The 21,866-nt window shown below is 45.3% G+C and overlaps 1 protein-coding gene across 1 annotated transcript in view; it reads left to right on the forward strand.

Annotated features, from left to right (window-relative positions):
- The window catches only part of TMEM59L (transmembrane protein 59 like), a 57,224-nt gene that overhangs the window by 21,526 nt on the left and 13,832 nt on the right, over positions 1-21,866 (forward strand). The window contains exons 4-6 of the mRNA XM_081959924.1: positions 6,373-6,519; positions 11,337-11,445; positions 20,995-21,118. Coding sequence (XP_081816050.1) covers positions 6,373-6,519; positions 11,337-11,445; positions 20,995-21,118 — 380 coding nt within the window. The remainder of the gene's footprint in view (positions 1-6,372; positions 6,520-11,336; positions 11,446-20,994; positions 21,119-21,866) is intronic.

Here is a 21,866-nt window from a genome sequence, read left to right on the forward strand (position 1 = left end):
ATTTCTGCATTTGCTGGAATGGTTTTTAGTTTCCAACTTTGGGTATATGAAATTCTGGCAGCTGTGATTATATGAAGCATTAAATATTGGCAGGGACGTGCAGTCAGGGGAGGCAGGGGAGGCAGAGCCTCACCTCTCTTCATGAAATAATAGCATATAACTATTCCCCCAGTCACTTTCGTGTCTTCGTCATCTGGGAGCGCCGACAACATTTCTGCCTCCGCAGCTCACGGGCGCGGACAGACGGAGGTAGCCAGAGTGGTGCCGAGGCAGTCCGGCGGGCGAGCGACCGAGGATCAGGCAGCCTGATCCTCCATCGCTCGCTCGCTCGCTCTTTCGTCCGCCCGGACTGCCTCGGCGTCGCTCTGGCTACATCCATCCAGCCGCGCCGGGAGCTGCGGAGGCAGAAATGTTGTCGGTGCTCCCGGATGATGAAGCCACGAAAGCGACTGGGGGAAGGTTCTCGTCATTCCCCAGTCGCTTTCGAGGACTGCGGAGTGTGAGTCGGCGGAGCACGCTCAGGAAGGCGGGAAGTGGGATCACGTGTGCTGGAGGCTGAGGCAGCCTCCGCCTCCAGCACACGTGGTCCCATTCCCCGCCTTCCTGATGACGTCACCAGCCTCACCAGCCATGAACCTCACCGCACGTCACTGAATATTGGATATCCTTACTAATTTTTTTTTTAATTATTCCTAGAAGAAACAGCTCGGGGTTCATGTCAATTTTTTCTTCTATTATTTCTTCTAATCATTTTTGAATTTTGGTCCAGAATTCTTTGGCTTTCGGACACTTCCTCCATATATGATAGAAAGTCCCCTGTTGGTGGTTACATCTCCAAGAGCTTGGTGATCTATTTGGGAACATTTTGGCCAATCTCACCGGGGATAAATGCCACCTATAAAACATTTTGTAAATGTTTTCCTTATAGGATGACAACGTTTTCAATTTATAATTTTTTCCCCATACTTTTTCCCAGTGCTCCAATTCAATATTATACCCGAAGTTTTTAGCCCAAATTATAATTGTTTCCTTCACGGTTTCACATTTTCCTTTTTCAAACTGATACAGGTAGTCCTCAATTTACAACAATAATGGAATCTACCCATCATGGTCATAAATTGTGATGATTGTAAATTAAGTCACTCATAGAACCGACCTGATTTTTGTGATCTGTTTTGCGGCATTTGTTAAGCAAATGCTGCAGTCATAAAGTGACTTCTGTGGTTATTAAATGACCATCATGGTTATTAATCCAACCAACAATTGGCTATAGGCTGGTTTTGGGCAAAACCATCACCAAAATGTAGCTGGGTGATTGTGGGACATTGCAAATGGGTTTTAATGGTATAGAACAGGAGTCTCCAACCGTGGCAACTTTAAGCCTGGTGGGACTTCAACTGGGGAATCCTGGGAGTTGAAGTCCACCCAGGCTTAAAGTTGCCACGGTTGGTGACCCCTAGTGTAGAACCCATTTAAGCAACCTGCGTAGGAGTCATCTATATTGTTGTGGTGCAAAGACACTTCTTTAATCATTTGTTGTAACGGTCCATGAGCATGTCCTTGAGAGAGAGACACGTGGCAGTAGCAGGAGCTGCAGACTGAGTAAAGGTCAGATAAGGGCAGTTTAGTCTGCAGAAGGGACGAGGATCTGGCAAGGATTTCTCAGAAGGGATCTTCCCTAATTCTTGCATCATAAAGGGGAGAGACGTTACTTGCAGATGTGCAAGATTGATGTCAGCCTTTTGAGGTCATTCCTGACAAGAAGCACCAACCAGGAGTATTAACTCGAATTTTATTGTGAGGTTACAGTAAGAGAATCTTGCTCACACTAGTAATACTATTACTAAATTTGCAGATGATACAACAGTGCTGGGACTCATCTCCAGAGGGGGGGATGAGTCTGCCTATCGAGATGAGGTGGACCAGTTGCTTTCATGGTGTGGTCCTTAACACCGATAAGATCCAGAAGCTTATAGTGGACTATTCACACAATTTTCTTAAATACATTTTGCCACTATCCTGGTTCTGCCTGAGTAGAGGGTTGGACTAGAAGACCGCAAAGGTCCCTTCCTATTCTATTCTATTCTATTCTATTCTATTCTATTCTATTCTATTCTATTCTATTCTATTCTATTCTATTCTATTCTAGCCCTAGCCCTAGCCCACTCTACTCTACTCTACTCTACTCTACTCTACTCTACTCTACTCTACTCTACTCTACTCTATTCTACTCTACTATCACATGAACCAAATTGGGGCTCTTGGCAACCAGCATGTATTTCACAATGTCTCAGGGTCAAGTGATTGCGATTTGCAATCTTCCCAGTGGTTTCCAACAAGCAAAGTCAATGAGGGAAACTGGATTAACTTAATGACCACCTGATTCAGTTAACAACTGCAGTGCTTTGCTTAACAACTGTGGCAAAAATGGTTGTGAAATTGGGCTCACTTATCAACCCCTTGGATTAGCAATTTATCACTGATTCAATTACCAACCACTTGATTTGGCAATGGAAATCCTGGTCCCAATTGCGGTCGTAAGTTGAGGACTGCCTGCACTGGCTTCGTGACATCTCAACTTGGCTTCTGTCGCCAGTCATCTGTCCAGAGATGTGACTGATGCTGTCAGACTTTGCCTGTGAGCTTTTAAATGACATTCCTTGTTAGCTATTTTCTCTTCATTTCCCCCCCTTCAAAACTGGTAAGAGAAATGGATCGGTTGTCAAGGGATACCTCGTCTTGTGACACAGATACTGGGATGGGCCAAATTAGATCTAACTTCTTAAAGTTGATACACCAGGTTTACTCACTCTCCTTTTTGTTTTTTTGTTTTTTTATAAAAAAAGTTTTATTGGTTTTTTCAAGTATTTTGGGGAAAAGGGTACCTAAATGTGGAGAAAATTTTTGACAGCTACATCATACGGAAGCTGGTACCTCCCTGGAGTCTTACATCTCTCTCTTATTTTAAATTTATCAAAATATCATTATTACATACATATTAGCAGTTTAACTTCAAATTCTTTGACATCTTCAACCATACTTTATATCACTTCTAACCATTTCATTATATTAACAATTGCGATGTGTTTTTAAATCATTTCTGTGACCTAAGTCTCATTGCTGTCTCTTCTCCCCTGTCTGTTGACTGAGCCATGGCTCCTTCCCCCTTCCTGTCTTGTGCAGTGTTTCTTGTTTCATCTAGGAGGTTCTTGTGTTTTTCCATGAAGGCTTCTGCCTCCATTACTGTATTAATTCTCACTCTACCCCCCTCCCAGAAAATCAACAAGCCTTCTGGAATTAGCCACCTAAACCAGATATTGTTTTCATATATTTTTTAGTTAAAAAGAAGAATTTCTTCCTTTTATCTCTTATTCTTTTTGGTATCTGTTTCAGAATGGTTATTTCTTTGTCCTTATATCTTAAAGGTTCCCCCCTTTGAACTCCTAGAATCTCATCTCTTGTAGTCTTTCTAAAAAATTTAACATGAACTTCCCTTGGAACATTGTCTCACTCTCCTATTGGAGAGTTCTTCCTATTGAGCCCCTTAAGACTTTTGTGCTAACTAAGGATACACGCAGTTCTCAACCTCAGACCACAATGGAGCTCAAAATGTTTGTTGCTAAGCAAGACAGTTGTGGTTTTGCCTCATTTTATGATCTTTTTCCCCACTGTTGTTAAGTGAATCCCTGCTGTTAGGGTTCCTAGTAAGACCCCCAATGAAAGACGACTCCGAGGTTTGAGTTTCCTCAAAGTTCCATTTTATTAGAGATGTCATATTGGCACATCTGGGAAAAGCCGAATCTGAAAGCTTCCAGATTTTTCCCACCCAAACAAAAGTCCAAGCCCTTGCCCAGCACCCACATGTCCGTCACATGGCCCAATCAGGCACCATCCAAAACTGGAGACACTTCCCAGTCACACCATCGCAGCTGCAGGGCAAGGTGTCCTTGACTCTCTGAGAAAGGAATGTTATTTTGGCTATATATCTCCCATGGTCCATATAGTCCCCCTCTCCCATTTTCCCACAGTGGAAAATGTGGTAGAAAATGAAGGCCCAGTGTAAAAGATGGCTTCCAGGCCAACAGTCATTAAGTGAATTATGCAGCTGTTAAGTGAGTCAATTCCCCCATTGACTTTGCTTGTCAGCTTTGAAGGTTGGTGATCACGTGACTGTGGGGCAGTGTAACTGTCATAAACACATGCCAGTTGTCAAGCCCCTGAATTTTGATCATGTGAATGTGGGAAAGTAGAAGGGTCGTGAGTGTGAAAACCGGTCATAAGAGACTTTTTTCAGTGCGTAGTAACTTGGAAGGTCTGAATAGTTGTAAGTTACTTTCTCTCTTCCTCCTCCCTTGAACAGGCAGTCCTCAACTCATAACTACAACAGAACCCAAAATTTCAGTTGCTAAGCGAGACAATTGTCAAGTGAGTTCTGCCCTGTTTTATGACCTTTCTAGCCACGGTCATTAAGGGAATCCCTGCGGTTGTTCAGTTAGTAACCCGGTTGTTAAGTGAATCTGGCTTCCCCATTGACTTTGCTTGTCAGAAGACCACAAAAGGAGATCACGTCACTCCTGGGGCACTGCAACCGTCATAAATACGAGTCAGTTGACAAACATTGAAATTTCGATCATGTGACCATGGGGATGCTGCAATGGCTAAAAATATGATAAATGGTCATGAATGGTTTTTCAAAGTGTCATTTATACAATACAATAGTAGAGTTGGAAGGGACCTTGGAGGTCTTCTAGTCCAACCCCCTGCCTAGGCAGGAAACCCTATACCATTTCAGACAAATGGCTATCCAACATCTTCTTAAAGACTTCCAGTGTTGGAGCATTCACAACTTCTGGAGGCAACTTCTGTTCCACTGATTAATTGTTCTCACTGTCAGGAAATTTCTCCTCAGTTCTAAGTTGCTTCTCTCCTTGATTAGTTTCCACCCATTGCTTCTTGTTCTACCCTCAGGTGCCTTGGAGAATAGTTTGACTCCCTCTTCTTTGGGGCAACCCCTGAGATATTGGAAGACTGCTATCATGTCTCCCCTAGTCCTTCTTTCTCTTAAGCTAAACATACCCAGTTCCTGCAACCGTTCTTCATATGTTTTAGTCTCCAGTCCCCTAATCATCTTTGTTGCTCTTCTCTGCACTCTTTCTAGAGTCTCCACATCTTTTTTACATTGTGGCGACCAGAACTGAATGCAGTATTCCAAGTGTGGCCTTACCAAGGCATTATAAAGTGGTATTAACACTTCACGTGATCTTGATTCTATCCCTCTGTTGATGCAGCCTAGGACTGTGTTGGCTTTTTTGGCAGCTGCTGCACACGGCTGGCTCCTATTTAAATGGTTGTCCTCTAGGACTCCAAGATCCCTTTCACAGTTGCTACTGTTGAGCAAGATACCACCTATACTGTACCTGTGCATTCCCCCCCATTTGTTGTAATGTTGGTCACTAAACGAATTGTAAGTTGAGAACTACGCATACATTTACCTGAAAATATCATGTTAAGGTTAAGAGGCTGAGTTATATTTTCTCACTACTGAGGCCACGTTTTCTAGACCTGATTATCTGCATCCTGTTTATTCCCACCAAAGGCAACTATTTAAGTCAGGGGTCTCCAACCATAGCAACTTTAAGACTTGTGGACTTCAACTCCCATAGTTCCTCAGCCAGCTGGCTAGGGAATTCTGGGAGTTGAAGTCCACCAGGCTTAAACTTGCCAAGGTTGGAGACTCCTGTTCTACACCATTAAAACCCATTTGCAGTGTCCCACAATATCACACAGCTACATTTTGGTGATGGTTTTGCCCCAAACCGGCATTACTTCCAGTTTTTGGCGAAACCAGCCTATAGCAAATTGTTGGTTGGCTTAAAAACCATGATGGTCACTTAATGACCACAGAAGTCACTTTACGACTGCAGCATTTGCTTAACAAATTCCGCGAAACAGATGACAAAAATCAGGTCGGTTCTATGAGTGACTTAATTTACAATCATCCCAATTTATGACTGTGATGGGTAGGTTCCATTATTGTTATAAATTGAGGACAACCTGTATCAGTTGAAAAAGGAAAATGTGAAACCGTGAAGGAAACAATGATAATTTGGGCTAAAAACCTCGGGTATAATATTGAATTGGAGCATTGGGAAAAAGTATGGGGGGAAAATTATAAATTGACAATGTCGTCATCCTATAAGGAAAACATTTACAAAATGTTTTATAGGTTGTTTTAGCTGGCTGGGAGTTGAAGTCCACAAGTCTTAAAGTTGCCATGGTTGGAGAACCCTGGTTTAAGCGACTCTCTTCAATTTCATGGGAGGAGGAAGGAATCAGTTCAATCAGTGCTAACTTCATTTTGTAATTTAATAGATCCAAGACGAGAAGCAAGCCTCCTTCTCCGTCTTTGACCTGGTCTCCAGTTTCTGCAATGATCTCGTCAGCTCTGCTCAGAGTTTTATTTCTTCCACGTGGACCTTCTATCTGCAGGCAGATGATGGGAAAGTAGTCGTGTTTCAGGTAAGTCGTGGGAAAAGTAGGGATGGGGAAGATTCAGGAAAGGAACAGTAGAAATGAGAAATCTAAATCAGGAAAGAATTAAGGGGAGGGGGCTCTTTTTAATTGATTAGAATTCTGTTCTGCGTTTGCATTGCTCGCTGTATTTCGTTACTGATTTAACCCGTGTTATTTAGCACAGAATGTTGAACTATAATTAGCTGAATGATCTTGATTTCTGCAGCACGTTAAACCAAGAAAACAAAAATAACAATTCAAGATTAATATCAATCAAACTGAATTTGTTGTACAGGTGCAGGCATTGATACATTATTGAAAATCACCTGTTCAGATCTCTGGGAGGAGTGATTTCCCTCTAATTAAAATTGTATTTCACAGCACTTACAACTCATCTAATAGAACCACATTTATGTAAAAATGCAAGTTCCATGATTATGTAGAGTCTTCCTTCCTTCCTTCCTTCCTTCCTTCCTTCCTTCCTTCCTTCCTTCCTTCCTTTCTCCGTCCCTCCCTCCCTCCGTCCCTCCGTGCCTCTCCATCCAGTTTCTTCCACAACAACATCCCCATAAAGTAGGTTGGGCTGAAGGTTAGTGACGTCAAGTCACCCAGAGAGTTTCCATGGCTGTGGGTGGACTAAACCACTCCATCACCCTGGCTTTCTATAGAATTGCAAGGATTTATGGAATAAATTTACTTCTGTCTCTGGGCATTTCCCCCCCCCAACTTTCCATTTCTAGCCTAGAGCCCTGGGATTTCTTAGTGGTCTCTTATCCAGTACAAACCAGGTCCAACCCAGTGTCGTCCTTTAGATCATCCAACATTGGTTAGGTGCTGCCACCTGCTGTGACCAAAGTAGATTAAAATCAAAATAATTCATTAATTTAAAAGTCGTCTTTGAGCTGGACATTTCCATTTAAAATGGGACATAAAAATGGAAATGGCGGATAACAGGGGTGGATAATATTTATCGCACTGAGTTATCCCACTGTTGTGGCCCGCCAACAGCCAGTGGAGCTGGCAGCAGATTCAGACAGTGAGGAGGTTGGGGAGGAACATGGGCCAGTCCTGGAGTCTGGGGAAGGCTTTGATGAGGGCTCTGTGTCGGAGGGAGAGATGGGGCCAGGGCCGTCTGACAGTTATCAGCTGCCTTCAGAGTCAGACATCAGTGAGGCAGAAGAACAGCTGGAGCCTGTTCCCAGTGTGCGCATGCGCAGAGTTGCCAGACGAAGGGAGCAGCTAAAGAACCGGGGTCGACTTGGGAGTAAGGTCACAGGTGGACGATGAATGGCCCCTCCCAGAGGAAATAAAAGAGGAGCGAAAGGGGACTGGAGTTTGCAGGAGATAATTAGTTCCCTAATTGGTATGTGAGTCTCTGAGGCTCCGTGCCAAGTTCTGCAGCTATCGGCCTGGCAGCTCTCCAAGCCAGAGAAGGTCTGTGACTGTAAATCTTCCCTTGAAAGACTTTGCTGGATGTGAATGAGCAGAATTCACAGTCAATTAATACAAGGGGTTTTTGTCGGGACAAAGAGTCTGCTTCATGCTCTTGGGAAGCCTAGTTCAGAACACCCACGTGGAATTGTCTCGTGGCAAGTTGTCCCATGGCGAGTTAGCCACACAAGATGATTGCGGCGAGTTGTAATGTTTGAACTGAGGTCCACTCCTTGTAACTCATAGACCTTCTTTTTACGGCTAAAAGAATGAAGGCAGGAAAAACTGCAGTCACCTTTTCTCTTCTGAGATGAAACTGAGGCAAAATGAGTACCTTTAGAATTGCAGATGGTGAAAGTACTTGTAGTCCTCAAGTTAGGACCATAATGGAGCCTGCCATCAGAACCATAACTTCTGATGCACATAAAACGAATGGGTCAGTCGTGTGACTGACTCAATTTTATGATATTTTTGCGATGATCATTAAGCAAACTAATGATTCGCTATGGAGGCGGTTTTACTGAAAACTGAAAGTAAATGCCAGTTGCTGGCAAAAACCGTCGTAAAACGTGATCAAGTGACCGTGGGACGCTGCAAAGAGCCATAAAGGCAGTCAGGTTCCTGAAGTGCTGTCCTATGATTGTGGAGTGGTAGGTTTCGACCGTCGAAACTTCAAATCCAGGTCATACAGACTCCAGGTTGGGTCCATCGGAACTTGGTTGCTAAGCCACTGGTCATAAGTCAAGGACTACGTCTACCCATTTTCTTCCTTGAAACCTCATCGCAAAGTGGACCCTAACCTTGCCCGCCTTTTGAGGGCGACCTGCGGGATGCCAAACTTAGCCTAGCTCGGTGATGGCGAACCTTTTCGGCACTGAGCGTTTGCTGAAAAGGTGTCATGGAAATGCCATGCATGAATGCTCGTCGGGCCGGTTTTCAACACTGCTACAGACGCGAAGTGATCACGCTCCAGAAAAGCCGAACTTCCAGGTTCTGGAGTGCATGTGCACCCAATACTCAGCTGGCTTGCGGGCATGCTCCCACCGGTTTTCGGTGCCTGAAGGACAGTTGATCGTTGCATGCGTGCGCACGCCAGAAACCCAGAAGACAAACAGGCAAGGTCACGCATGCCAGGTGACATGGCTTCATGCGCCACTTTGGGCAAACATTCCACAGGTTCGCCATCATGGGCCTAGCCCAGCGATGGCGAACCTTTTTTGGCTCACATGCCACAAGTGGGGGGAGCGCAGGGGGGTCGTGTGCGGGCGTGCCGCACCCATAATGCAAGGTGCAACCCCCCCAGTGCGCATGCGCGCGCAACGCACGACCCCCCCATTTTTACATGCTTTTTTCGCCCTCCCCAGGCTCCAGAGGCTTTATAGGAGCCTGTGGAGGGCGAAAAGAGCCTCCCCTGCCCCCCCGGAGGCCCTCCGGAGGCTTCAAGGACCATCCGGAGACTTCCCTGAAGCCTTCAGAACGCTTAAAACCACCCTCCGAGCAAACCGGAAGTGACTTCCGGTTTGCTCGGAGGGTCGTTTTAAGCGCTCTGAAGGCATCAGGGAAGCCTCCGGACGGTCCCTGAAGCTTCCGGGGGGCGCGGGGGAGGCACTTTTTGCCCTCCCCAGGCTCCTATAAAGCCTCTGGAGCCTGGGGAGGGCGAAAAATAGCTTTTAAAAAGGTGAACTCGCCTGCCATAGGTTCGCCATCACTGGCCTAGCCCGTCCTTTGAGCCAAATGAAGCTGTCCACTTCACTTCAGGTTTAAGCAGGGGTGGGTTTCAAAAATCTTTACTACCGGTTCGGTGGGCATGGCTAGATGGGTGGGGCATGTGACTGAGTGGGTGTGGCCAACTTGACACCCCTCATGCACACTCAGTCACATGACCCCCTCACCAAGCCAGGCCCACCGAAACGGCTTGCAAACTACCCAATAAGGAAAAAAAAAGTTATTGTCCTCCCTGGCCCCCAGGAACACTCTGCAAGCTTCAGCAGAGCTGGGGACAGGCAAAAACGCCCCTGTTTTTTGCGAAAAATGGGTAGAAAATGGGCCATTTTTTGCAAAAACTGAGGCCTTTGTGCCTTCCCCCAGCCCTGATGAAGTCTGCAGAGTGCTTCTGGGGACATGGAAGGCAAAAACACTATCGTTTTTTCGAAAAACAGCCCATCTCTGGGACCTCTCTGGGTCTCGCATGCGCACACCATTAAAAAAAAGGGGGGGGGTATTGATAGAAATAGACTCAGAAACAGAATTAGTTAAAGATTTTATGATAAAATGGGCACAAAATTTTGAAGAACCAATAGAGATGGAAACATGGGAAGAGATTTGGGTAAGAAATGTAAAATTTACACAAGCTCAGAACTTGAGAGAGAATTTTTACAAGATGCTGTACAGATGGCATTTAGACCCAAAAAGGCTAGCCTGTATGTATCCGAATCTACAATCTAAATGTTGGAGATGTGACTGTGTTGGTGCCACGTACTACCATATTTGGTGGACTTGTAAAAAAGTTAAAGCATTTTGGATAAAAATATGGTGGGTTATTCAAAATATTTTGAAAAAGAGGATAAAGTTCACACCCCAGCTGTTTTTCTTAGGCATAGTTTCAGATTGTACTGTTATAGAGATTAATTTGATTTTGAACCTAACGACGGCAGCAAGATTGTTGGTGGCGCAATATTGGAAGAAGAGTTGCCCACTATCCAAGAATGGACGTTAAAATTAGTAAACTTAGCCGAGATGGCCAAAATTTCAGCGTATCTGAAGGACCACTCAGATGAGAAGTACAAGCTGCATTGGAGAAGATGGATTGACTATATTAAAAAAAATACCGGACTAAAACATTTCAGTTAGTTTATGAATGAAGGCATAAGGCATGTTACAATTTATTCAAAGCTAGTTTAATAAAGGGGGAGTTAAAGCACAAGAATAGTAACATGTTGAAATTAGTTAGCTGATGTTAGCGTATGGTTGTTAAATGTTTATACCCTGTATTTTGCTCTGGGAGGTTGGGAGGGAAGAGGGGTAGGGATGGGGAAGAGGGAAGGGTAAGGGGGGTAATAATTGTAAAACTTATTAAAAAATTTAAGAATAAAAAAAGGGGGGGGAATTACATTTTTTTCAATGAAGAGAGAGTAAATAAAGATGGCGGCACCCAGGATAGAACCAGTACGGTCACATGTCCGGCCGAGTTACTACCTATTCAGCCGAACTGACCCAAACCACTAAGAACTCACCTCTGGGTTTAAGCTTCCAGAAGACACGGTCCTTAAAGCTGCAGGGACATGTGGTCTGGAGCATGATTTATGCGATAGGCTTGCCTCATCAGGAGGTCAGTTCTCCTTAAACAAGATGCAGCAGATATGGAAGACCTTCCTTTCTACCTTTCTTGACAGTCACAACCAGAAGTTGAGCATCCCATTCCTGAGGCCCAGGGACCCAAATCAGAGGTTTCGGAGAAGACCTGGACAGTCTCGGCTCCCAACACCTTGAAGCCACACACAGGTAACGTGAAGATTCAGGAGAGATATGAGCTGTCCAGAGGCAGATTTGAACTGTCAAAGAGGACTATGGATACCAAAACTCTTTTTAATAAAGCCGACTGCAAAACCAGTGGCTTCACAGTGATTTCTGTGAATCCCGGTGGTGATTGATTCTCTCTGAAGCAGTATTTCTCAACCGTGGCACCTTTTAAGATGTGTGGACTCCCCAGAGAAATATTCTGGCGTATTGGGTGTTATAGTAATTCTGGGAGGTGAAGTCCACACAGCAGAAGGACGCAATTGCTGCCCTGTCCAAGGATGTTGCCTCACGAATTTTCTCAGTTGGCCGCCGTATTGATGCAGCCTGCTGGGACAATTCAGCATAACTTTTCCCATTCCTACAATCTTGGGCGCTTCGAGGAACTTGAATGGCCCCTGTGACACCACTCCTCCGAGAGCTGCACTAGCTACTTGTCTGCTTCCGGGTGCAATTCAGGGTGTTGTTGGTGATCACCTGTAAAGCCCTTCGTGACAGGGGTCCAAGTCAGGGGCGAAATGCTCTGAAGTTTGGTAGTAAAATAATGCAACCGGTTCAGGCAAACCAGTAGCTCTGACAATCAGCTGTGTGACAATCAGCTGTCCCACGCAATAACCGGTAGTTCCAACAATCAGCTGTGCAACAATCAGCTGTGCCACACGATAACCAGTAGCTCCGATGATCAGCTGTGCAACAATCAACTGTGCCACGCGATAACTGGTAGCTGCGGCGATCAGCTGTGCGACAATCAAAATTAGAAATCGCGCAGCACAGCTGATTGTCACAGCTGATCGTCAGAGCTACCCTTTCGCCCGAACCGGTAGCATTTTTTTTACTACTGGTTCGGGCGAACCGGTCTCTGCCAGTAGCATTTCAGCCCTGGTGCAGGTTACTTGAAGGATCATCTCACCCCACCCCGTGCTAGCAGGAGAGGTATACTGTGGGTCCCATCAGCCTGGTCATTCTGGCTGGCGGAGTCCAGGAGGGGGGCCTTCTCCGCTGTAGTTCCTCCCCTCTGGAACATCCTGCCTGCCCCAATGTGAGGTTGGGCCCATCCCTCCTATTTTTTCGTAAGCACCTAAAGGCGTGGCTGTGCCAGTTGCTTGGTGGGATGTCAGCTCAATGGAGGTGGTTGATTGAGTAATATCTCTCCCACTCCGCCCCCGCCCTCTCCATGTGTCTTTGGTTTTAAGGTTTCATTTTAACATTTTTCTTTTGACTAAGTTGTAACTGTAAGCTGCCCAGAATTACCCTATGGTAAGATAGCAATAGCACTTAGACTTATATACTGTTTTCTGCAGTTTACAGAGCCAGCTTCTTGCCCCCAATAATCTGGGTCCTCATTTTAGCAACCTGGGAAGGATGGAAAGCTGAGTCAACCTTGAACCTGGTGAGATTTGAACTGCCAAAGTGCAGGGAGCCGGCAGTCAGCAGAAGTAGCCTGCAGTACTGCACTCTAACCACTGCGACACCATGGCTCCTAAGATGCCAGTAAGTAAAATAATAAAATAAATAAAATAATAAAATAATAAAATAATAAAATAATAAAATAATAAAATAAATAATAAAATAATAAAATAAATAATAAAATAATAAAATAAATAATAAAATAAATAATAAAATAAATAATAAAATAATAAAATAAAATAAAATAATAAAATAAATAATAAAATAATAAAATAAAATAAAATAATAAAATAATAAAATAAAATAATAAAATAATAAAATAATAAAATAATAAAATAATAAAATAATAAAATAATAAAATAAAATAAAATAAAATAATAAAATAAAATAAAATAAAATAAAATAATAAAATAATAAAATAAAATAAAATAATAAAATAATAAATAATAAATAAAAATAATAAAATAATAAAATAATAAAATAATAAAATAATAAAATAATAAAATAATAAAATAATAATAAAATAAAATAAAATAATAATAATAATAATAATAATAATAAATAAAGAAATAAAATAAAATAATAATAATAATAATAATAACAACAACAACAACAACAACATTTATTTCTAGACCACACCCTTTCCTAGGCAGGACTCGGGGCGGTGTACAGTCAAGTTAAAACCATATACAAATACATAGACATGAACGTAGACATAGACATAGACGTGGACGTAGACGGAGGAGGTAAAAAATATACTGTACAATTCTTAGTTAAAATACAAATATTAAAATACCCTTAAAAATTCCCCAATAAAATGTTTGCCAGGAGGTGGAAGATGGAACTGTCAATCAGCTAAGCCAGAAATAAAATTAAAAAAAATAAAAAGAAATAAGTAAAATACAAAATAAAATAAAATAAGCTACCCCTAGTGGAACAGTGGTTAGAATCAGAGGTGGTATTCACCAGGTTCTGACCAGTTCTGGAGAACCAGTAGTGGAAATTTTGAGTACCGTATTTTTCAGAGTATAAGACGCACCTTTTTTCCTCTAAAATACAGCATTTTTTGCCTCCTGAAACCCCGCCCCTTTACAAAAATGGCCGTGCATAGCCTTATGGAGACAGCTCTTGGGTGCTGGGAGGGCAGAACTGAGCAGAAAATGGGCCATTTTTGCCACCTCAGCCCCCAGCAGCACTCTATAAGCCTCTATAAGGCTATGCATGCAATTTTTTTGATAAAAAAGGCCTGGGTTTTTGCAAAAAATGGGCTGTTTTTTGCTCATTTTTGCCCCCCCCCCATGAGCACTCTGCAAGCCCCCCCAAGGCTATTCATGCCTTTTATTTTAAAAAAAATGGGCCCATTTTCACAAAAAATGGGCCATTTTGGGGAGGTTTGCAGAGTGCAAAAACTTTTTTTTTCCCCTTTCGGAAAGCTGCTTAGAATGGTTGATGAGAATTACATTGATCAAGTGCTGTGCCAGCAGAAACAAAGTCTTAGGTGCTATAGGTTGTCAGCTATTTCCTTCTCCAGCACATGGATAAATACACCTGGAAATATCTACCTACCTACCTACCTACCTACTCTGTCTCTCTCCCTACCTACCTACTGTATTTCTCTCTCTCTCTCCCTCTATCTACTTATGTATATACATGCCTACCTACTCTCTCTCTCCCCCTACCTACTGTATTTCTCTCCCTCTCTATTTCTCTCTCTCTATCCCTCTACCTTTCAACCTATCTACTCTCTCACTCCCTAACCATCTACTGTATTTCTCTCTCTCTCTCTATTTCTATTTCTCTATCCCTCTACCTACCAACCTATCTACTCTCTCTCTCCCTACCTATCTACTGTATTTCTCTCTCTCTCTCTTTCTCTTTCTCTATCCCTCTACCTACCTATCTACACTCTCTCTCCCTACCTACCTACCTACTGTATTTCTCTCTCTCTCCCTCCATCTATTTATATACCTACCCACCTATTCTCTCTCTCCCCCTCTACCTATCTACTGTATTTCTCTATTTTTCTCTCTATATCCCTCTACCTACCTACTCTCTCTCTCCCCCCTACCTATCTACTGTATTTTTCTCTATTTCTCTCTATTTCCCTCTCTCTATCCACCTACCTATCTACACTCTCTCTCCCTACCTACCATATTTCTCTTTCTCTCTCTCTCTCTCTCTCTCTATTTCTCTCTCTATATATATCCCTATATATTTTAATCGGGTTTGGGTATTTTAATTGGGGATGTTTTTTAGGGTTTCCATAGTATATTTATTTCTTGTACAGTCTTATCTCCTCCATCTAAATGTTTAGTATTTAATTGTTTTATATTATTGTATTTTATCTGCATTTTATCTGACTGTACACCGCCCCGAGTCCCTTTTTGGGAGAGGGGGCAGTTTAGAAATCCAAAGAAATAAATAATAAATAAATACCTACCTACCTACCTACCTAACTACTCTCTCCCTCTCCCTACCTACCTACTGTATTTCTCTCTCTTTCTCTCCCTCTCTATCCCTCTATCTACCTACCTACTTTTAAAAAAATTGCCTCTTCAAAACCTGGGTGCGTCTTATACTCCGAAAAATACGGTAGTTTGGAGAACCAGTAAATACCACCTCTGACTGGCCCCGCCCCATCTATTCTCTGCCTCTCGAGTCCCAGCTGATCGGGAGGAAATGGGGATTCTGCAGTAACCTTCCCCTGCCAGGCCCCCCAAGCCACACCCACAGAACCAGTAGTAAAACAAATTGAATCCCACCACTGGTTAGAATGCAGTATTGCAGACCACCAGCTGCCAGCATTTCAGCAGTTCAAATCTCACCGGCTCAAGGTTGACCCAGATTATTGGGGGGGGGGGGGTATGCTGATTCTTTTAACTGCTTAGAGAGGGCTGTAAAGCACTATGAAGCGGTGTATAAGTCTAAGTGCGATTGCTATTGCTAAATAAATAAACTTGCTGTTCCGGTTCCGGCGGCGGCGGCGACGGTCAGCTCTTTGCCCGCTCCGGCTCCCCGGTGGGCTTCCCCACTCCTTGGGGGGCACAGGACACCCCGCAGAGGGGTCCTGCCGGAGGGGCGGCATCGCGGAGGACTCCTGCAGCGCCGGCGGCCGGCGGGAGGTCTCTCGCGCGCCCAAGGCACCGGGGAGCAAGCTCGGAGGGCGCTTCGCGTTCCTGCGCCTCGCGCCTCGCTATAAGCCGACTGGAGAATGCAACAATAGAAGGAAGCAGCTGCAGTGCGGTGAGGTTGCTTCTCTCTTCATTCCCTATTCTGCATGAAGAATTACTCAGCTTTTTAAAACTTTAAAATAACTTTCGGAGTATTTTGGAGGTGCGGCTGGAGGGAGGGGGTTTCCCCCCCCCCCTTGGACAAGCGGCGAGGAACAATTTTGCTCTCAGCCCCCGGGGAAGGAGGAGGGGGGAGAGCCAACGAATGAAGCCTCACCCAGGCTGAGATGATTTTCTTTTCAATTTAATTCTACATATTACTGTGATTTGAGGACTTTTGGAACTTTTTAAAACTTTGTTATGCCTCTGTGCCCAAAACTGGCAGGGCAAGATGGCACACTTCTGTTGTCTTTATGAACTGTGAAACCTGACTCCACCTTTAAAATTCAGGCTTCCGGTCTTTGTCTCCGTGTCTCCCAGAGGAATCTCTTGTGGATTGGTATTTTTTAAACTTTCTAGGGGAAATTTTCTATCTATTGCCAGACTTATTGGAGAGATTCTCTTCTGCCTGGTTCTTCTGCTCCCGGACTTACCTGGCTACCCTTCTTTTCTAACTGTTTATCTTATATTTGGACTGAACTTCTAACGTTATAAAGGATGGCATCCAAAAGACCCCCTCCTGGAAAACCTGGCTTTGCCACTTCCGCTCCAACATCCGCAACATCCAGTCCAGCCACACAGTCAAAGATAACAGAACTGATGCAATCTAAGACTACAGAGATGGACTTTCAACAAATGCTTCAACAAATTTTACAGGGCCAGGAGGAAATCAAGAAACAACTAAGGGAAATGAAAGATGAAATTAAAGAAAATCAAGCCCAAATATATAAGAATTCACAAAGACTGAATCTTGTGGAAGGGGGGGTGGAGGAGGTGAGGGGGGAGGTAGAAGCTGTGCAGAAAGGGAACAAAGATCTTGACATCCAACAGATGAAAATAGAATTTGAGAGAATGTCCTATTACCTTAGATTTCAAAATGTTATAGAAGAAAATGGGGAAAACATAAGGGACATTATGATAAACATCCTGGCTGACTACACACACAAAGAAAAACAACAGATGGGGTGGGATATAGACCTGGTTTATAGAGTGAACTCAGCTTATGCTAGAACACACAATGTACCCAGGGAGGTTCACATTAAATTTCTTAGAAAAAGCACAAGAGATGAAATTCTGGGTGTACAAAGGGGGCAAGCATTGACATACCATGATATGGAGATAACCATTCTGAAGCAGATCCCTAAGAAGATTAGAGAAAAAAGGAAGAATTATTCGCAATTAGCAAATAAATTATACCAGAAAGGGGTGTGGTTTAGATGGTTGATGCCTGAAGGTATGCTGATATTCTGGGAGGAGACAAGAATTAGAATCAATTCACCCATAGAGGCGCAGGCCTTTATGGAAAAAAACAAAACACTCCTAGAAAAAACACGAGACACTACAGCGGACACGCAGGACACGGGAGGGGCCAGAGCTCTGCCAGTGGAGGGAGATGGGGCAATAGCAAGAAGACTCAGATCACAAAAATAAACAAGAAAATCATATTATTATAAACTGACCGAAAGTGATAATGGAATTATATCTGGATTTTATACTGTAATGTCTAATCTGATTGAATTTAGTAATAGAACTAATATGCTGATTGTAATCAATTATATACCAATGCATTATATATAAATGTATACTATGAGTATGGAGAGAGGGGCGTCTGTCACATTTTGCAACTGCCAAAATTTGTATACCTGTCCATTTACCCTTTTCCCTATAAATGTTGAAAAACCAATAAAAATTTTTGTTAAATAAATAAATAAATAAATAAACTTGCTGGCGCTCGTCCTGAGCTCTTTGTAACCCGTTCCTCTTATTTGGGTGGACCTGGTTGGGCCACGAGGGCGGTTTGCCCCTCGTGGAAATGTGCCCACCGGGTTTCCGGGCATTTCATCAGCCCCGGGCCCTGGGTAAGGGTGGTGGGGTGGCGGTAGTTATTCGGGAATGTTTGGAGCCGAGAGAGTTCACTGTTCCTCAGATACCCGGGTGTGAGTCCCTTGGTGTGAAATGGGGCCCAGGGAGGCAGTGGGGCTTGCTGATTGTATACTTGGCTCCTCGCTATGCATCAGCAGCCCTGCCCGAGCTCCTCGAGCTGATCTCGGAAACGGCAGTTGACCCCCAAGCTTCTGGTTATGGGGGACTTCAACTTGCCGTCGACGGGAGAGGCTTCTGAGGTGGCTCGGGAGTTCATGGCTTCCATGACGGCCATGGGCCTGACCCAATTAGTTCAGGGCCCCACTCACGAAGGTGGTCACACACTGGACCTTGTTTTCGTATCTGAGCAGTGGACGAGTGATCTGGGAATGGGGGATTTAGTCATCACGCCCCTGTCATGGTCTGATCACTCATCTCTCTGGCTGAACTTCCCTGGCGCTACCTCCCACCGCGAGGAGGCGGAACCAGACTGTCTAAGCTGGTACCGCCCCAGGCACCTGATGGAACCGGATTAGATTCCAGACGGAGCTTGGGCCAATACCTATAGCCCTGACCCGCTCCCGGTCGGAGGACCTAGCGGCCGCCTGGAATAGGGCGGCGTCTGGGGCCTTGGACCGGGTTGCGCCTCTGCGACGTCTCCTGCGGCAGCGATCCACCCGGGCTCCTTGGTTTACCGAGGAGCTGAGGGTGATGAAACGCCACAGGAGACGTCTAGAGAGCAGGTGGAGGTCCTCACGCTCCGAATCTGATCGAGCACAGGTAAGAGCCTACTTGCGGACTTACCTTGTGGCATTAAGGGCGGCCAAACGTAGACATTGTGCCGCCCTTATTGCGTCCGCCGATAACCGCCCTGCCGCCCTGTTTCGGGTGACCCGCTCCCTCCTATCACAGAGGACGCGGGGGGCACCCCTGCAGGGAAGAGCAGAGGAGTTTGGGGAATATCTGCAGGACAAAGTCGCTCAGATCCGGAGCGGATGGGCCCCCTTCAGTGGACCGGACGAGCCGTCAACAGCGAGTCTTGTGAGACCACTCTGGGAGGAGTTTGACTCTGTTGCCCCCGAGGATTTGGACAGGTTACGTGGACGGCTGCGACCCACCACATGTTCAATGGACCCGTGTCCCTCCTGGCTGGTACTGGCATCCTGGGAGACGACACGAGGCTGGCTTCTGGGCCTGGTGAACACTTCGTTGGGTGAGGGATCCTTGCCAACCGCCTTGAAAGAGGCGGTGGTGAGGCCCCTGCTCAAGAAGCCTTCACTGGACCCAACGGAACTAGCTAATTACCGTCCAGTCTCCAACCTTCCCTTTTTGGCGAAGGTTGTTGAGAATGTGGTGGCGCAGCAATTTCCGCGACACCTCGACGAATCTGAATATCTAGACTCACGCCAGTCCGGTTTCCGACCCGGGCACAGCACAGAGACAGCCTTGGTCGCATTGGTTGATGATCTCTGGAGGGCCAGAGATAGAGGTTGTTCCTCTATCCTGGTCCTATTAGACCTCTCAGCGGCTTTTGATACCATCGATCATGGTATCCTATTGCGCCGGCTGGGGGGGATGGGAGTCAGAGGCACCGTTCTACGGTGGTTCGGCTCCTACCTCTCTGACCGGACGCAATGTGTGTTGACAGGGGGGCAGAGGTTGACCCTGAGGCCACTCTCTTGTGGGGTGCCGCAGGGGTCGGTCCTCTCGCCCCTCCTGTTCAACGCATATGTGAAGCCGCTGGGGGAGATCATCCGTGGTTTTGGGGTTGAATACCATCTGTACGCTGATGATACGCAGCTGTACATCTCAACCCCAAACCACCCCAACGAGGCTGTCGAAGTGATGTCCCGGTGTTTGGAAGCCGTCGGGGTCTGGATGGGGGACAACAGACTCAAATTCAACCCCTCCAAGACTGAGTGGCTGTGGCTACCGGCACCCCGGTTCAGCCAGCTAACTCCATCGCTGGCCATAGGGGGTGAACAACTCCCCCCTGTGGAGCGGGCGCGCAATTTGGGCGTCCTCCTAGATGCCCGGCTGTCTATGGATGACCATGTGGCAGCCGTGGCAAGGGGGGCGTTCCACCAGGTTCGCCTGGTGCGTCAATTGCGCCCCCTACTGGACCGGGATGCCCTACGCACGGTCACTCATGCGCTGGTGACGTCTCGCCTGGACTACTGCAATGCCCTCTACATGGGGCTTCCCTTGGGATGCATCCGAAGACTACAGCTAGTTCAGAACGCAGCCGCGCGGGTGATTATGGGGAGCTCAAGATACTCCCATGTGACACCTCTCCTGCGCGAGCTGCACTGGCTACCTGTGGTTTTTCGGGTGCGTTTCAAGGTATTGATTACCATCTTTAAAGTGCTCCATGGCACAGGACCCAGTTACCTGCGGGATCGTATCCTCCCGCACACATCCCTACGACCAATCCGCTCTCACAGGGAGGAACTACTACTGGTGCCGTCCACTAGGCAGTGCCAGCAGGCGACGCCTAGGGGTAGGACCTTCTCTGTGATGGGCCCAACCCTCTGGAATGACCTCCCCCCCGACATTAGAACTACCACTGACTTCCGTTCCTTCCGTCAAAAATTAAAGACTCACCTGTTTCGATTAGCTGGCCTGGCACATTCTTAGTTTTTACCTCCCGATGGATATATTTTAATGGGTAATTTTGGGTAATATTTTAACTCTTGAGTTATTAGAGTTTTTAATGTACTATATTTATTATTCTATATACAGTCTTGCAACCTCCTCCACCTACGTATTTAATTATTTAACTGTTTTATGTATGTATTTTATAACGCATTTTAGTGACTGTACACCGCCCCGAGTCCCTTTCGGGAGAGGGGGCGGTCTATAAATACGAATAATAAATAAAATAAAAATAAATTTCCTTTTTATTTTTCTCATTTCTCATTTATTTTATTTTCAGGCCTTCAGGAGAAATTGGAGAAACCTCCCATCGAAGAGCCCAAGAGTCCAGCTCCAGCCCCAGCTCAGCCCGTGGGGGAATCTCAGATGCCTCTGGAGCACGATTTCCTAGGCTGCATGTCGAAGTAATGCTGCTCTATTTTTTTTTAATCTTGTGGTTTAGAAATGAGGAAGCGAAGGAAACTGAGAAAGTTGGGGAATGAAATTATATTTGGATTGGATCAGATGCAAGACAAATTGTGGGTGAAGCTGATCTTGGTGGCAGGATAATCCAAACATCTGCATTTGGCTTGAGGCAAATGCTGCTTTCCCTTCCTTTTTTCCCTTTGGGTTTTCCCCCATCTACATTAAATTCATACAAGTAGTCTTTGACTTACAAACATTCATTTAGTGACCATTTTTTAATTATGTGACCATAGCGATGCAGCTATAGTCTGTTGTGGCCCACCAGAGTTGGACAGTGAGGAGGTTGGGGAGGAACATGGGCCAGTCCTGGAGTCTGGGGAAGGCTCTGATGAAGGCTCTGTGTCGGAGGCAGAGAGGGGGCCAGAGCCGTATGCCAGTTATCAGCTGCCTTCAGAGTCAGACATCAGTGAGGCAGACGAACAGCTGGAGCCTGTTCCCAGTGTGTGCAGAGTTGCCAGACGAAGGGAAGAGCTAAAGAACAGGGGTCGACTTGGGAGTAAGGCCACAGGTGGACGATGAATGGCCCCTCCCAGAGGAAATAAAAGAGGAGCGAAAGGGGAGTGGAGTTTGCAGGAGGCAATTAGTTCGCTTAATTGGTTCGTGACTCTCCTTAACTCCTTGCCAAGTTTTGCAGATGTCGGCCTGGCAGCTCTCCAAGCCAGAGAAGGTCTGTGACTGTAAATCCTC

Source organism: Natrix helvetica (genome assembly GCF_964273705.1).
Source record: "Natrix helvetica genome assembly, chromosome: 1".
NCBI classification, from domain to species: domain Eukaryota; kingdom Metazoa; phylum Chordata; class Lepidosauria; order Squamata; family Natricidae; genus Natrix; species Natrix helvetica.